The 17,414-nt window shown below is 42.0% G+C and overlaps 1 protein-coding gene across 1 annotated transcript in view; it reads right to left on the bottom strand.

Annotated features, from left to right (window-relative positions):
• The window catches only part of VWF (von Willebrand factor), a 146,536-nt gene that overhangs the window by 117,064 nt on the left and 12,058 nt on the right, over nt 1-17,414 (bottom strand). Inside the window, exons 6-9 of the mRNA XM_054847069.1 lie at nt 15,326-15,450; nt 7,945-8,161; nt 5,269-5,391; nt 2,113-2,224 (exon numbers count right to left, since the gene is read on the bottom strand). Of these exons, the coding sequence (XP_054703044.1) occupies nt 2,113-2,224; nt 5,269-5,391; nt 7,945-8,161; nt 15,326-15,450 (577 nt within the window). The remainder of the gene's footprint in view (nt 1-2,112; nt 2,225-5,268; nt 5,392-7,944; nt 8,162-15,325; nt 15,451-17,414) is intronic.

Genomic DNA, 17,414 nt, shown 5'->3' with positions numbered 1-17,414 from the left:
AGGCAAGAGTACATGAATTCAAATCTTCTGTTGCAACTTTTTCCCAAATAATTGAAACATGGGCCCCTGTTTCAGGGAAATTAGACCAGTCCCCAACATCCTTTCCATCTCCCATAACCTTATTTCTTAATATATCCACCCCTTCTTACCATCATTCAACAGCAACTGCTGGTAATAAGACCTGGAATGGTTGCAAAACTCACAAACTTCTTTTTTTCCCCTGCCAAAGCTCTGTGTCTAATAGAGTTTTCAACTACATTCCACTGATGTGGAATGAGTTCTAAATACAGTTCTCAAGGTATGTCTATTAATACAACAGAATCATAGGGGAAAAAAAAAAGTTTGAAGGGACCTCCAGAAAAATCATATACTACAACCCCCAACTCAAAGAAGGGAAATTCAAAGCTAGATCAGGTGACTCAGGACCTTGTCCAATTGAGTTTAGAAATCTCCAGGATGAGGTCCCATGGCCTCTCTGGGCAGCTGTCCCAGTGCACTGCACCATCTCAGGGGGAAGAAATTTTTTCTTGTGTCTAAATGGAATTTCCCCTGCTGCAACTTGTGTTCATTGCTTCTTGTTATTTCACTGTTTGCCTCTGAGAAGAGTTTGGCCCCATCTTATTTACACCCCCTTTAGGCAGTGAAAGTGCCACCTTTAAACAAATCTATTTCCCTTTGCTTCTTCTTACATCATAAGCTCCCCTGCTGTGATCATCTCCAGCGTCCTCCACAAGACTCTCTCCAGTTCATAATCCTCTTTCTTGCAGTGGGGGCCCAGCACTGGCCACATGAGTTCGTCATAGGAGGGCAATAATCCCTTTCCTTCACGAGCCAGCTACACTTCTGCTAAAGCAGACCTTCACATCAGTCTGACAGCACACTGCTGACTTAAGCTCCCCTTGCTTAGTTTCCCTTTCTCTGCAAATTTCAAGGAGGCAGATTGTGTCCGCTTTAATGTCTTTGGGTGGTGGATTTAGTGCCATCCCCCACAGGCACTAGTAGTAACTAGTAACATGCACTGATAGTGACTGAGATCCTATCCCTCATCCTTGGGTCTGTGGGATACCATGTCAGTCAATCCTAGAGTCTCCAAAATCAAGCAAGTTTCAAGAGATGTTAGATTCTTCTTATTCCTTTAATTATCCTAGCCCTCAAAAACTATTTGTGGGGAGTCATTTTATTGAAGATGGTAAATACAGAGCCAATGGAATGACATTCTCCACAGCAGTATCATATCTGAATAACAGAAAGCATTTTCTAACAATACAGTCTATCAGGTGGCACTGATCTCCTAAGAGCAATAAGGTCAAACAATGTGGCCAAGCTCAAAGCTGAAGACAGCTCCAGGGAAAAAGACAAAATGCTAATGTCGTGGTTGCTTTGTATTCTGTGACACATGCTGCAGGTAACGAAAAACTTGTGGTTAACGTGGATGATGCATAGCCCATCTTTCTTCTACATATGGTGGCCTTAACTGAGTCCTCCTCCTGTGCTCTAATTTTAAACATCTGGGCACAGAGCTGTCTGAACTCCTTCCACAAATATGTTCACACTTATACATAACCAGATCAGGAATACATTACTCATTCCCCTTCCTTTCTTTAGGCAGCTAGCCTTCCCCTTCAGGCTGACATACATGATTCAAAGAAAAATTGTGAGCCATGCAGCTGGGAAGATTCATTAGCTTTGCAAGAAGTTCCAAGGACGTGTCTGACCTAAGTCCTCTTGGAAAGAAACAGGGTTTAGAGGTTAAATAACTGTAGGAAGTCAAAACAAAGACACCACCGCTGACACTAACCAGACATGGGAACCTGCCGGTCTGTCTTATCCACAGGAAACAGGTAGTTCTCTACTGTTTGAAGGAGTTGACCCTCACATTGTTCTATCAGATCAAATATCCCTTTAAAAGTAGAGCTGATTTTGTCTTTGTGAACAGCTCACTTCTTGGAAGGGGCTGGTATTTCCAATAAGAGAGCAGGTCTTTTGCCAATAAAAGGAAATTTTGAAAAAGTAAAGACAGATTTCTAGAAAGATCATCTAAAACAGTCACTAAGTGGTGTGCAGTATTTATCTAGAGTAACAGTAACCGCACGAGAGCAACACTGATTTTACCATGAGTTGCAGTCCTGGGAGATGGTGAAGCCAGGAGGATAGTGTTTTCCAGAGTGGATGCAGGAGCAGTCGGAGCTTTCAACGCAATGTTCACCATCAAGGAGCTTCCCCTCTGGATAGATCAGGTAGCAGCAGATACACATGCCACACACACACAGGGACACAAACATAAATTTGATTAGATTTTCTAGCTCTTCATATACTTTGGCAAGACTTCATATGTGTTATTATCCATAGTTAGTCACAGACAGCAATAAAAAAGAATGAGGCTTGCCAAAAAGCCTCATGGGGGCCGGTTTCTACTTTCAAATGCTGCCTCTCCCTCAGATGTGCTTAAACGGAGAATTTCTGGTGCTCCCAGAAGAGCTCTTTGCTTAGCCAGTCCCTGAGTGCAAAACACACATATTGGAATATACGTGAGTCAAAGACGGGGAGCACAATCAAGCTTGATCAGAGCTGGTCTAGGAACCTGACTGTCTGAAAAATACATGCACTTTACTGACTGCAGTAAAGGTTGTCTGGACAGGTTTTGTATTTGTTGTAAGAGGACAGAAGAGGAGACAAAGTAGGGAATGAAGAAACAAAGTTGGACAACATAAAAGTCTAGCAGACAGAGTCTGAGAAAAAGAAACATTACCATGTGGAGCTGTGGTTTCTCTTTTCAACTTCTGCAGAAGCAAAAAGTGAAAGGACTAACTTCCCCACTTGGATCCAGCCGCTGAGGTTTCCATGCTACACAGCTATAATTACCTACTCTATAGAGTATTTTATCTTTTAAAGATAAACAAAGTCACAGATGAGTTACAAGACTTGTCTGAGATTGCACTATAAGCTAGTAGTCGAAGAAAGGACAAGTTTATTTTTCTTAGATCCCCATGTTGGTTGATAGTTGATATTTCTCTGTTTTTAAAAGAGCTGCTGTAGCAAAATATTCTGATTGCTGAAAACCCATCTCCCTTCTCTTTGAAGGACTCCTTCCAATTGATTGAAGAGATTTTGGCCCTTTTCCCTGGCAGCAGCAGTCACCACTGATAGTGAGAAATAGGTAAGTCCCCTTTCTCCCATTCTTGCCATCGAGCTGCATGGCAAGATCTTTGCTGTTGAGAAAATCCTTCCAGTGAGAGATACTCAAAACAAGACATGAGCGTTTAAGAGCTGTATGGCTTTCCAGAGAGCAAAAGAAAACAGAACATCTGCCTTTTTTTCCTGGCAATAGTAATTCCATTTACAGCAATTAAAGTAAGTGTGTGGTGCATTTAAGGGAGGGGAAGAAAAAAAAAAAGACAAAAAAAGACAAAAAACCCCCATATTCATTGAACAGATCCTTTATACTCTTGGAGCACTGGAGGGTAGGTAAGAGAAGGTATAATCCCAAATTCCTCTATTCATCTGTGAGATCTTGCTGGCTGTCTATGAAACTCAAATCAAAGTTCTTCCCTGTCGACTGTGCACCAAGTAACCATAAAAAAAATTAACTGCTGGTTCTTATTTCTTTTCATAGAATAGGTTGAGTTGGAAGGAACCTTTAAAAGGTCATTTAGTCCAACCCCACTGCAATGAGCAGGGACATCTTCAACTAGATCAGGTTGCTCAGAGCCCCATCCACCCCAACCTTGAATGTTTCCAGGGATGGGGCATCTACCACCTTTCTGGACAACCTGTTCCAGTGTTTCACCACTCTCATCATACAAAATTTCTTCCTTATATCTTCTCTATATCTACCCTCTTTTAGTTTAAAACCATTACCCCTTGTCCTATCCCAACACGCCCTACCTAAAATGTCTCTCCCCATCTTTCTTATAAACCCTCTTTAAGTATTGAAAGGCTGCTGTAAGGTCTCCCAGTAGCCTTCTGTTCTCCAGACTGAACAGCTGCAACTCTCTCAGCCTGTCTGCATAGGAGAGGTGTTCCATCCCTCTGATCATTTTTGTGGCCCTCCTCTGGACCCGCTCCAACAGGTCCATGTCTTTCCTGTACTGAGTTTCATGCACTTCCTTCTACCCATCTACTTGTTCCTCATCCAGTACCCTTTCTGTTGAGCTCCTGTTTCTCTGCTCTCCAGTTCCTGTCACCTTAGACCTTTGCTGGGCTGAACTGACCAGTGCAGCTACCAAAGGAAGAATATAGCCAGCGTCCTTATGCAGCCAGTGGATTCATCTCCTTCAGCTTTTCCGCAACACTCCCAGGACTTCACAAACGTAATAGCTAGGTCCTTCACAACAAACTAAGGTCCTGTGCCTAGTTACATCACCTGGCACCCTCCATGTGCACCTTCCCAAGTCCTACCACAAAATGACAGCTTTGAACCTCCAGTAAGAAAGAGACTGGCAGCTAAACGGGAAAATACTAAGCTCTGAATGACTGGGAATGGTTTGGAATGCAGTTAACAACCCCTCAAACAAAGTTGACATTGTCATCACTGCCTTGTTTTGGAAACCAAATTATGTTCTCAGTAAGCCTCTGTCATGCTTGGTATCTTGTACAGGGGCACAGTAAATACCTCTGTGCTTTTGCGCAAAGTCCAGATTTGAAGGGTGAAATGCAGTGATAGTCCTATTAAAAACAAACAAAAAAAAACCCCAAACCTCTCCTCCTGCAGTTAAGTACAATAGACAGAGGAGGAAGACTGTGGGGAAAAAAACCCAAAAGTGGTGGTTGGGCTGCCCCCTTTAAACCAATCAAATCTCCTGTACAAATGATTCAATAAGTGAAATTGTTCCTCTCAAATCATGAAGATCTTTGGAATTATAGCATGAGCTCTACACGTACTGTTTTTCTGTAAGAAACTCCTTCAGTATATTCTCTGTTCTTTCTTCCATTAACTTGATGCTTCTAACCAAAAGCAATTCAGAAGGAATCTAGACACTTCAATGGTAAGCAGTCCCCCACCAAGAAAGAAAGGCGATCCTAGAGTATTAGATGGTACTAATTTTCACAGAAACATTTACTTCTTAGCTGGGTCTCAAAAATAGCTCTTTCATAGAGTAAGCATACAGGCAGTATAGAAACTGGTTTATTCTACGGCATGGTCCCAGAAAAGGGAAGTGTTTCTGATTTCAGGAAAATTTAAGGGAAGACACAGCTTTCCTTTTTCTAATAAAATAGGTAGCATCCCTGCCAAATGTTTATCTGTAAATAACCCAGTAAATAAATTACCAGGGCAGCTGCAGCCATCAACACATTGTCCATGACACACTTCATTGATATTCAGGCTCTGGCAGGTTTTGACACAAGGGGATACACATTCCTTATACTCCATGCCAACTGGACATCTTGGCCCTGAAAGAATTAAAAGAAATTAGAAATGCAAATTCCTCAATAACTCTTAAACATATAAATCCCTTAATTATCAAAGGCTGAACCACAGAGACACCAAAAAGGTCATATCCTCTCCAATCAATGATTTCTTTCTCAGAAGCAGAACATTTTAGAAACACTTGATTTTCAGTTTGCTGTGATATCATCATCTGTCAAGTTGTGTACTAAATACTTAGAGGTTAAAGCCAATTTCTTTTCTAATAAATCAAGTCTTAATAATTAAAAACAAGTGCATTAAGAGCAATGAAACATGAGGGGAAGTTTTGCAATAATACCTGAGTAATTTGGATAGACAAGCATGTTCTGTACCTTTAAGCTATGCAGTTACTCCACTCATTTGTGAAACTACACTGTTTTGTGTTTCCAGAGAGAACTGGGAGATAGTTAAGACTCTCAAATCCCATTCTTCTTCTTCTAGAGAAGGGCTAGCACAGGATAACACCCATGCTGTGGTATCTTCACTGCTGTCATTATCTAGGCTAGGCCATTATGCAAGCACACACTATAGCCATCCCTTCATTTTGATGCATAGCTATACCCCGCAAGACTGCGTGGGCATGGAGTGGGAAGAAAAGATAAGAGCCTGCCCTTTCCCAGCAAATCCTCTATTGAAGGAGGTGGGAGGGTAACGAAGGAGCGGTCTTGCCCTCTGTGGCTCCAGGGCTTGGGCATCAGCTTGCACTAGTACAGCATGCCCAGCACTAGAGCCTGCCGTGGTTTAACCCGGCCAGCAGCTAAAACAACCACACAGCCGTTCGCTTACTTCCACCCCCAGTGGGATGGGGGAGAGAATCAAAAAGAAAAAGGTGAAATTTGCGGGTTAAGATAAAGACAGTTAATAGGACAACTGCTCACCACCTGGAGATGATGCTCAGCTAGCTCCTAAGCCTCACTGCCTCCTGGCCAACCCCCCCAGTTATATATAAAGCATGATGTCATATCGTATGGAATATCCCTTTGGTCAGTTTGGGTCAGCTGTCCTGGCTGTGTCCCCTCCCAGCTTCTTGGGTGACCCCCACCTTCTCATTGGCAGGCCAGTATGAGAAGCTGAAAAGTCCTTGACTGCTTGGCAACAACTAAAATATTAGTGTTATCAACATTATTCTCATCCTAAATCCAAAACACAGCACTATACCAGCTGCCAGTAAGAAAATTTAACTCTATCCCAGCCAAAACCAGGACAAGCCCTTCCAATGCTGCAGAGCATTTCATACCCCCAATACAACTATCATCACCATCTCCTGAGAAAGCATCACAGCACAGATGAAGTGTGATGGAAAATTAAGCTCCTGCTGTGGCAGCAGGCCACCTCTCTTTCCCTGACTCAGAAAAATGTGGTTTGTGAAGTCAAGGGTTAGAAATTACCTCTAAAATTCCTGGGAACAGAGAGGGGTTCATTTCACTCATGGTTTTAGCTAGATTTATTCACAGCCCTAGCAAAACTGGGTTCTCTGGCTTGCACTCTGAGACAAGTTTTCATCAGATCACTTTTATGTCCCAATAGAAAGGTAACAAATTACTGCTAGAAATAAGACAATCTGTAGTACAATCCCTTGAACAAGTGGTTGGCAGTATCTTCCTGCCCTAACCATAATCTGAAAGCACAATTTTCTTCAGTGGTGGCCAATAGCAGAATATCTTTACCAGAGAAGAAAGTGTTATCAGTGCAAATCAGTCACGTTACCGCATGAAATCAATTTACATAAACATCCTGAGAAAATTGTCCTTCCTGTGTAATGCAGAAAGCATGAGAACATGATATTAGAGAACTGATTGTTTCTTTTTATTATTCATTTGTGTGCTTATATATTTAACCAAGGTTCTCCAGTGGATGTATGTGTGTATATCAACACTGGGTGCAAACATGACCTTTTCTCTATAAAGGCAATCCATCCCAGTAAATTTAAGCACTTCCTTGTTGCAAAATCTTAGCAGAGATGCAATCAGGACCTCTGACCTCAGCAAAAATGGGGTTAATAAAGGCCGTATTTCAAGATGCAATCTGGATGTCTAATCTAGACAACGTTTGGCTAAAAAAAGGTAACATGTCAATTTCAATGTAATTGTTTCAAGCAAATAAAGGATGAAACAATTGTCTTTACAAACATTAAGGACAGCCTTTCACAAGGATGCTGACTTACAAGCACAGGCAGGACAACATCACACATCTGAACCATATGTGAAATAGCTCTTAAACATCCTAGTCTTTGTCTATCTAATAAATCTTCACTGACTTTGTATACCATGGTGCGACCTGTAGCAGCTCAGGATCGTCTTCATATATGGTTCAAACAATCCTGCCTTAGGGACAACAACTTCTAGAAAAAGGTGGGTGATGGAGAACTGAAAAGAGGAGTGAAAAAGGCACTGCAGATTTTAACCTGCCATGCCTGAATCAACCTGAATTAACATCCTAAAAAAGCACCAGTTGCTTTTAGCTACAGAACATAAATTTGCAAGACAAGCATGATCTCATTTGGGATAAGCAGCCTAGGAATAATCCTGTCAGCTTACTGCATGAGCTCTCTTCAGGCCACCCGTCCAAAATCACTCCTTCGTGAGCACAGCTTCTTGCATAATCAAGGAACACCGAGCACTGACAGTCCATGCCCTGGGTACAGGCACAGATGTCTCTTTCACAGAGATTGATGTATGGCTCTGGATCAACTCGATGATGGCACCGGGAGAAGGTCAAAGATGTTCTTAATAGCTGGCAGGTTTCCATGACACCCTGCATAACAAGTGAGGAGCAAAGGTAGAAAGGAGGCGGGGGGGGGGGGGAAGACAAAATATGTTAGTACAAACTCAAGAAGGGAGAAAAAACAACTTTACCAAACACACTGTCATCACTGTTGTTAAATAACATCATAGTTATTATTTAACACCATCATGTAGTTAAATAACATCATAGTCAAGAGCTAGTAGTGAGCTACATCCATTTATTCACTACATCCGTATACACACGGAGGCACATTAATATCATGATTAACATAGAGTGCCATATAAGGGATGTTTCACACAGAAACATGTCCGTCAATCAGTCACCAAATGCAGGGAAGCAAATAATGGCTTCCTACCCAGTGAAGAAGCAGATGGTGTCTGCAGTACCAGCAAGACACACACAGCAAGACAGAACTTACAATTGAAGTACTTACAAAGAAAAATGACCAGACCATCTTTGAGATAATGAGGGAACAGAGGAAGTTTCAGTATGAAAGATCAAGTCTGACTAGAATCCAAGGAATCAGATTTGTTTCCCACTTCAGGCCACATGTTCCTGTCACTCCTGCTGGCTTGTCCAATGCACAACAGGTCAATTTAACTTAGATAAATGGCAGAAAAATAACCCAGGGAAGAAAAACAATTTGTTCTGCTCTTCTCATGAGTTAAATCAGCATGGTGACAGCTAGTGCAAGGAAAGGACTGCCAATGAGATGGGGGGGAAGATACCAAGACCTCTCCTCTCAGATGACAGCAAGCTAAGATGCGACTTAGCTGTATGTGAAACATAACCTAAGGAAAGCTTAGTTTATGGCTAAGTTCTTCAAGGGAGGCTCCCAAATAGACTTTCTCTTATGTATGCATTATGTCACAGTTCCACAAGTTTGCAGTCCCCAATGCAGCTTTCTGAAAGGATGCCATTGAGCTTAGATAAGTGGAAAAACCTTAGCATAAACAGTTGAAGCATAACTTTCTTCTACTTATTCGTCAGTGTCTTATATAAGCAGATGTAACCATGCTGTGTATTTCAGGTGTAATACATAGTGTTTGGGGGGGATCATGTTCTTAATAGTAGTTCACAGTAAGTGCATTACTCCTGAATACCTTAACAGGTACCTGAGATGACAGCACACACATACAAGTTGCTGTACTAAAAAAAAAAAAAAAATTAAAAGAATAATAATAAAAAAGAGATATATAGATAAAAAAGTCTTGTCTTCATTTTTTGGGATGAAAAATGAGGAGCAAAAAAACCCACAGAGTTCAGCAGATATCCAGATGCTCAGAACAGCAGATGGTATACCTATATAGGTAAACTGCTACCTTTTTTGCTAAAGGGTGTTTTGTCCAGGTGATCAGCTAAAGCTAGTACATGCCTGAACTGAGAGAGAAGTTCTTGCTTATGAAAACAAACCAACCAGAAATGTGTGGCCCATTGGGAACATATTCAGACTTTAGCAAAGTGCTCAGTGAACAACTGCATACAGAAACAGGTATTGAGCTTTCTGAAAAAGGCTTCAGGGAACTTAAAGCAATGCTAACTGAGCACCATTAGAGAGCTGAACATGATTGTTCTTCAGAAAACAGCTCCAGCCTGCAATAATTCTGATGTCCAGATAGCAGCCAACACGCTGAACCAGCTAGAAAAAAAGACTAGAAGAAGGGGAGCAGGAACTGTGTAAATAGTGGTTGGTGCTGCTCTAAGACTACACAGAAGTACAAGAAGTCTGAACAAGTGCCTTAAGCGTGGAAGTAATAACAACAGAAGCAGCCAAAAAAGCTGTTAAAGCAGAGCTTCAGGATGAAACTGATAAAACCGAAAGTGAGCTCAGAGCCATTCAGAGGACAAGCAGTGCAGCAACTCCTGGATCAAAGCCTTGATCCAGATACTATCAAATGCAACAGAAAACCACTATATGCAATAAGCCTATTTAGGGGCTGTGTTAATAAGTTTTCTTAATAAGGTAATAGCCTTGTTAAAAAGGTAATACACCTCAACTGTTACCTTGCAATAGGACTCATACTCTGTATATTCCACTGAACACAGGGTAACAGTGAAACTAGTAGAAAAAATCTTTTATGACCATCTTTTTTACATACCAGCAAGTGTTAGATATGAAAGTGACTTAAAAAAAGAAAGAAAAAAGAAGGAAAAAAAAAGAAATTCCACAAAAAATCCCAACACATTAAAACCCTTTTCTTTTTTCATATAGTGTTCTTTAGTCTGTGTTTTGTTCAGTAACAACATACTTAATGACTGAGCTCTAGCTGATTATCAAGAAACCAAGCGATGAAATTTCTAACACATTTTTCCACTATGTAAAGGTTTTTTTGCCATTCAAATTGCTTCAGATTTTCCAGTGAGTTTATACAGGAAATTATAGCTGAAAGTTTCCCCATCTTTTAGACATATCTCAACTATCGTGACAAAGTAGCGGACATAAGCTGAAATATGGCCAAACCCAAATAGATACCAAAAAAAAAAAAAATTTCACCGTGAGGGTTGTCAAAGACTGGAATAAGTATTCAGAGAGGCTGTGGAACCACCTCCCTTGGAGATATTCAAAATGTGAGTGGACAAGGACCTGAGCAACCTGACCTACAATGGCCCTGTTGCAAGCAGGGGACTGGACTAGATGGCCTCCAATGGTCCCTTCCAACTGAAAAATAATTTGCCAAATGGTTGGTTTTCTCTCTCCTTTCTTTAAAACTCAATGGTCAGGCTGAAGTAGAGAGGTCCTTGTTCTTTAGTTTAGGGGACAACGCACATATGTGGTGAGCACCAGATATCGGCAGTCTCGCCCACTGCTGTAGTGCTCCTGCTCATGGAGCAACAGCCCTGGAAGCGGCTCCACACAAACAAACAAACATCTAAAACCAACAGACCAGGGAGCGAAGCCTCAGGCTGAAACAGTGCTTAGAGCACAGGAGACTGTAAGATTAAAACTAGCCGAACTGACTGCAGTATCTGAAATACACGTGAAGGTCTTGAAACTTCTCCCTTGACTTCTACTGCTTGAGTTCTATTTTAAGTGTTTCTTTAAATGGGTTGGCGGTGTCCTGGCACTGACAACCCTTAGCGATCGCAAACTTGCTGACCTTTTTTCTGCCCCAGTCCCACCACACAGAGCCGTAGGTGGAATTTTGTACATTCTTCCAATTTCTGTGGCATGGCCTTTTGCTGCTGCATGAACTGCATTTGTCTATCGCTTAACAATTGCCATTAAAGAGATATAACCTAAAAAGTAACAGAAGCAAGCAGAGACACCCTCTCGTTCCCTTGAATTTAAACCTTATAGTATATAGGTCCACAGAAGTGTTTCTCCAGGTCATTCAGGAAGGGTGTATTTTGGTGCCATAATTGGATATAGTTTTCTATCTAGAATGCATCTTCTTTTGGTTCACTCAAAGGGAGAATGATTTAGCATCCCATCTTTCTAAGTAAAAAGCATCCAAAGCCAGTATGTTTAGTACACCAAACGCTGGCTGTATGTTTGAGCAAACATAATAACAACTGACAGAAGTCACTTCACTTGAATGCTGATTCAGCTAACCTGTATGTTTCAAGAGCAGAAAAATGGTATTTTAGGTATTGTGGGCCTCATTTTCACCCTTAAAATGTATTGTAGTATTGTATGTCCATGTCTTTGCTGGACCTGCTTGTGACCTCTACCATTACAAATTATGGTCCAAAGTTGAAAACCTCTCCCACTTGCTTTCAGATCTGGGGATAAATGCTATTTCTCTATTGCATATGGAAGTACTCCATGGCATACAAGTGGGACTATTTCTTACCAACTGCAGCAAGAGCTAAAGTTCAGCAAGATCAGAAATCAGTTGAATTCTAATTTCAGCTTACAATTTCAGTCACTTTCACATCTAACATGCTGTAGGTATAATTTCCTAATACGAAAGAAAAAAAAAAGAAAGAACAGAGTGAACTGTGACCTCCATGCATCATTTCTATTAAATGTGAAATCTAGAAAATAAAGGTAACATTTAAGAACACATAAATCAATCATAATGCTTTAAAGTATATATAGTTTTGTTTTCAAGGCTGCCTCGTTACCACAGTTATCCATTTCACTCCATTTTATACTTCAAGATCCATGTTACCCATACCATCGGTCATCTGAGAGGCTATTAAATTGCAGTACTTCATTGAACAGATAGCCTAAATCATTGCATCCGAGTGGTGAAAAAATGAATCAGACAACCCAAAGATGCTCCTTCTTTTTGGTAACTATTTAAACAGCAGCCGGAGAGGGCAGGGCATGGCAAGGAAGCTGAAGCTCCCTCCCTCCAACACAACCCAATTTGGCACGCTCTCTGGATCACAAGACAAGGTGGCCAACAGGCAGCTCCACCATGCAGATGCCAAGCTGCACCCAGCTTTAGGAAGAGAATACATACACCCAAAAAGAAATCGTATCTGCAGACAGAGCAGCAAACACATGTAAGCGTGTATGTGCTTTGGAGGTGGAGGGCAGGGAGGGGCCCAGAGCAACAGTAGGGTAAGTGTGTGAGCAGGGACAAGACCTTCAGCTGATACATCGTGCCATTAAAAAAAGACAAGAGCTCTTCCTTATTAAAGAACACGAAATTGCCCATGTTTTCTATGATTTGAAGATAAAAGAGCAACACACTGCATCTTGCAAAGAAGCCAGAAGCCATCTCTCCAAGGATGCTGTTGCAGGGAGGGGCAGACAGGGCAAAGAAAACTGCCAATCTACCCTGAGTGGGGTGATGGGGCGGAGGAGCACACTGAACCAAAGCTGCTGTTGTCCTCACCTAGCAGCTGACTGCCTGGCAGGGAGGGAGCCTGGGAGATGAGGGAGATTTACATTCCTGAAACTGAAGCAAGCAAACAAAGCACGCTATTAAAAAGCCCTACATTCTTCAGCAGGCACTCATTTGGCTGGACTTTTATTAATAGCACTGTGTTTATCCTTGTACAGTGAAAAAATTAAGCCAACGTTAAATGCTGTGAGCTCATGAACTCACATGAGAGAGAAGATAATTTCATCCAGTTTGCAGGACAGCAAACTTTATCCAACAAAGCATCAATATTTAACGTGATCAGTATAAAACTCATATTAGTTGCAGTCTACCCATCAGACAGGATTTCATCCTGCATGCCACTCCCTGGTCTCAGTTGCAATGTTGACATTTTCTAAACATTAAACTTGCCTGAATAGATAAAATTCCAGCGGCCACAACCTGTTGCAAGATCCAGCCTGCTCTAGAGCTGTAACCAGGTTTAAAATGCAGTCCTGTTCTTCAGAAGGCATCTCAGCCAGGTTGAAACCCCTCATGCTTTGGTCATGTCCTTGGCACCATGCACCATTACTCAAGTTCAATCAGTCCAGACCCCAACAGAAATGCCCCAAACACACCATCTCTTGAGCAAGAAGCATAGGCTGAAGATCTCCAACCTGAAATCACAGCTGTATTTCCTCAGCCAAGTTCACAGGCTGCGAGGCTGAAGCTGTAGTACTGAGGGGCATGAGCATGCTTTGCTGAATTTCAGAATATGACTAATACAAGCATCCCTATTCAAAAGCTTAGCGGAACTGTAAATAATCAGAAGTTTTCAAGCTTGTCCAAGTCTCAGTTAGCTTTTTCCAGGTAACTAGGAAACCAACATTCAAAGTAGCTGTAGAGCAGATATGTTCCAGGAAGTGCTACTACTCTTGAGAAATTGAGTCTAGTTTAGCAAGTATCGGTCTACAGGACTTGTATAGCAAGAAACTAAGGGCTAAATTTTGGCCTTAGTTACTCTGCTCTAAATCTAAACCTGGCCCCCAGATGCAAACCCTCAATGGATGAAGGTTCAATTTACCATGGCAGTCACAACCTGTAATACCACATGCAGTCAGTATATACTCAAAGCTATTTTCCTCCCTCAACTGGTGACCATCTGTGTGTCTGTCCTGTGTCTAATGGAAACAAGGAACATGTTTATATTTATAAAAGAAAAGAAGAAAATGCAGTAAAAGGGGTCACAGAGTTGGCTGAGACAAGCAGTTCTGTGTTTCTTTAACAAATCAGAACTATATCAGAACTATCTATATGCAAAGCTGAAGGAACCTCCTCCTCCTCCTCGCGGCTAGGGAAATAGCCTGGTGGCACAGAGCCTTTGCAACACCTGCAGAGAACATCTCCTCTGTCAAAAACAGCCTGGCCACAAAGCATCTTCCCTCTCTAGTGACTCCCAAGTATATGAACTGCAACACATTCAAAATATTATTTGCAGTGCTGGTGCCCACAGAGGCTTCAGAACTGATACTTCCCTGCTAGTAGAATCAGAGAGGGAATTAACTACCTCATTCTACAGGTACCACTTAAACACACCTTTCCCAAGTAATACCAAAGGGTTTTTGGCAGCAACTCACACTTCACACTCAAATGAGCTGTGAGTTTCTTTGTTTATCTGTTTGATGTTTGTGTGTTGGTTTGGGAGTTTTGGGGGGAAGAGGAAGCGGGTTATATACATACTACAGTTTTAGAAAGAAGAGTGATGGCCAGGGCGCAGTAGGAGAGAAAAACTGCATTAACTAACTAGTGAGCAAACTGTTCCTTTCTTAAGACTGCAGCAAATAAGACATCAGCCAAAGCATACAACCTCCTAGGTCACTTCTCTACAGCACCACGCAGCTCAGTGCAGAAATTCTCCTGCTAGCACCAGCCAGAGTCTGCAGGGAGGGCACAGAGTTATCACCTCAGGAACCCCAAGCACACGGCTGCATCCTGTGTCCAGCCCCACAGCAGCTCACAGAGAGGCTGGGTGCGCCCACAGACAGCACAGGCGTGCGCTGTGGATGTGGCACTTCCACCTTCTGCCCACACCTGACCCTGACCCTGCTGCACCACAGCAGGGACCTACATAGGGCTACTGCCAGCCCTGCGGCTAACTCCCGCCAGGCTGGGCAAGGAGCCACACACCTTGTTCCAGCACAGCAGCACCCAGTATAGCTATTTCAGACCACACTGCACCTCAGAAACTTAAATCAGGTTTCTCCTGCACCTCGAATCCCAACCGCTTACTGAGGGAGGACCGCTTTAGGTACAGACGTGGATTTAAGGAAGCATTTGTGATGTTCTGCCAAAGGGCAGGCAAGCTGCCCTCAGGCAGGGGAGGACCGAAACCAGAATGGTATCCTGCGGCACCAACCTTCTCTGCAATATCAGATGAAATGTTGCAGGTGTTGCTTGGAGTCTGCACTCTCTTGCACCGCTTGCCTTGGCTGTGCAAAGCCCAGGAGTTGGCAAAATCGTAACTGTTTCCCACAAGGGTCCCTGTGAATGAAGAAGAGAAGCACATGGCTCTTTAGGGGTTTGAGCAACAAGTGGTCATTATTGGCTACTATCAACATGATAGTCTGCTGAAAGCTGTTTTTAAAAGTAAAAACTGTCATATCAAATGAGTTTCTATTCCAAGTAGATTGACTGTCGAAAAGCCACTTTCAGTGATCTGGACTGACTCCTGCAGAGAACTTCTGAGCTCAAGGACAGACTAAAGCCTGCAGAAGGCAGCTCCCAGCACTTCTCACACCTGCATGAACATGGTAGGAGTTATTTGCTGGTCAGATACAGTCTGCAGAAGCCTAACTGTGCCTACACATTTTCCTACTATTCAAAAGTTGTCAATGAAACATGAGCCATACTAGACAGGCAAACAAAATGAAGCTGCTCTCCCTATCCAAAGAAAATATTAGCATTCCTGATCCCAGCCAGCCTTCATTTTCTCCTTCTATCTGAAGCTAAGTCTTGCATGCAAAGAAACTTAACACACACCATAATTGCTTGGGCCCGTGATCTTGCTGTATAAGCTGTCATGAAACATGCTCCTCAGTCCTATTACAAGCTGCTCCTGGCCCAGGCTGGGCAAGATTTGCACCCACTTTGCATAAAAGCAAAACTGAAGGAGTTAATCTGCACGGCTGCTGCTTTCTGGGAGATGCAAGCCACCTCTCTGCTTCTCTTGCTCCATTCTTCTGAGAAGGGGGATCCTCCCAGAAAGGGAATGTTCCCTCCTCCTCCCTTTTGCCTCCCATGGCCTGGCTGATTCAAGGACTACCTCCGCTTCCTTCTGTGGGTACCTGCTACAAAACAGTTAATTTCATGACACTCTCTCAGTTCTGTAACTTTGCTTTATAAAACCCTACTGTGTTGCATGTGAGAATATCAGTTGCCACTGTTAACACATTCCGAAAGACCTTATGCAAAGAATGTGTTGAAATAGGACTCTGACAGTATCTGGAAAACAAAAGAAATGCTTCCCAAATGTATTTATACAATATTGTTATATTTTTATAATATATATGTATACATAATAAAAATTTCATTGAGCTACCACCTGTACATTAAGTACAAACACACAGAATATACTGACAACTAAAACTGTTCCTAAACTAAAGGGTAGTTGTGAAAACTACACTGACAATACTAAGATGGATGTAATAAAGCCAGTAGCCTTTAGTAGACTTTTTTTTTTTTTTTTGTAAACTAGAAATTAGGGGCTTAGATATGTAGCATATGTTAGGCCCACAGCAGGTGTCAAAGGAGGAAGACTCCAAGGAAAAGATGACAAGGAAAGGTGGTAAAAGGCATGAAATTTTCATTTATGCAGCCAGAACTCAACACAGGAAAAGAAAAACAGCAATAAGAAGAATGCAAGAATGCTACTCTTTAGCTTACCACAGATTGTAAAGATTTGAGTAACGATGAAATCTAGTCTCACAAGAAGCAAGGTGCCAAATTAAATACATTCCCTTTTATTTGCACTAATGCAGCCTTACACTAACAGTTATATAATAGGAGCTGGGCTCTGCTCTGATGGAGTGTTCCTCTGGCTGTGAATGCACATCCACGTTGAACTTCCCACTGGCAGGTACCACCAGATCCTCATGTATGCACAAGTTAAGATTTGGAGGTTGGGACAACTATTGGCCCTGAAATGCTGGTCACTTTTTTTTTTTTTTTATTTCTCCCCCTCCATTAGATTTTTTTCTTCTGTGGTGCTTGTAAATTTATACCTCTTCATGGTTCTTTTATGCAACATTTGTATTATACTATTTTAACTCTTCTGCTGTATTCTATGATTAATGCTTTCATGTAATTTTTTTTCAAAATAAATAATTTCAAAACTTCTGTGGGGTTGTTTGGGGTTTTTTTTGGAACCTGCTTTTCAAGCCCTCTTGTTGCCAGTATATTAGCAGACCATTCCACAGGCAGGAGTGATTTGCCAACAACTTGCCAGA

This window comes from Grus americana, chromosome 1 (assembly GCF_028858705.1).
Source record: "Grus americana isolate bGruAme1 chromosome 1, bGruAme1.mat, whole genome shotgun sequence".
In the NCBI taxonomy this organism is placed as follows: domain Eukaryota; kingdom Metazoa; phylum Chordata; class Aves; order Gruiformes; family Gruidae; genus Grus; species Grus americana.
This window is presented reverse-complemented; position numbering and strand designations above follow the sequence as displayed.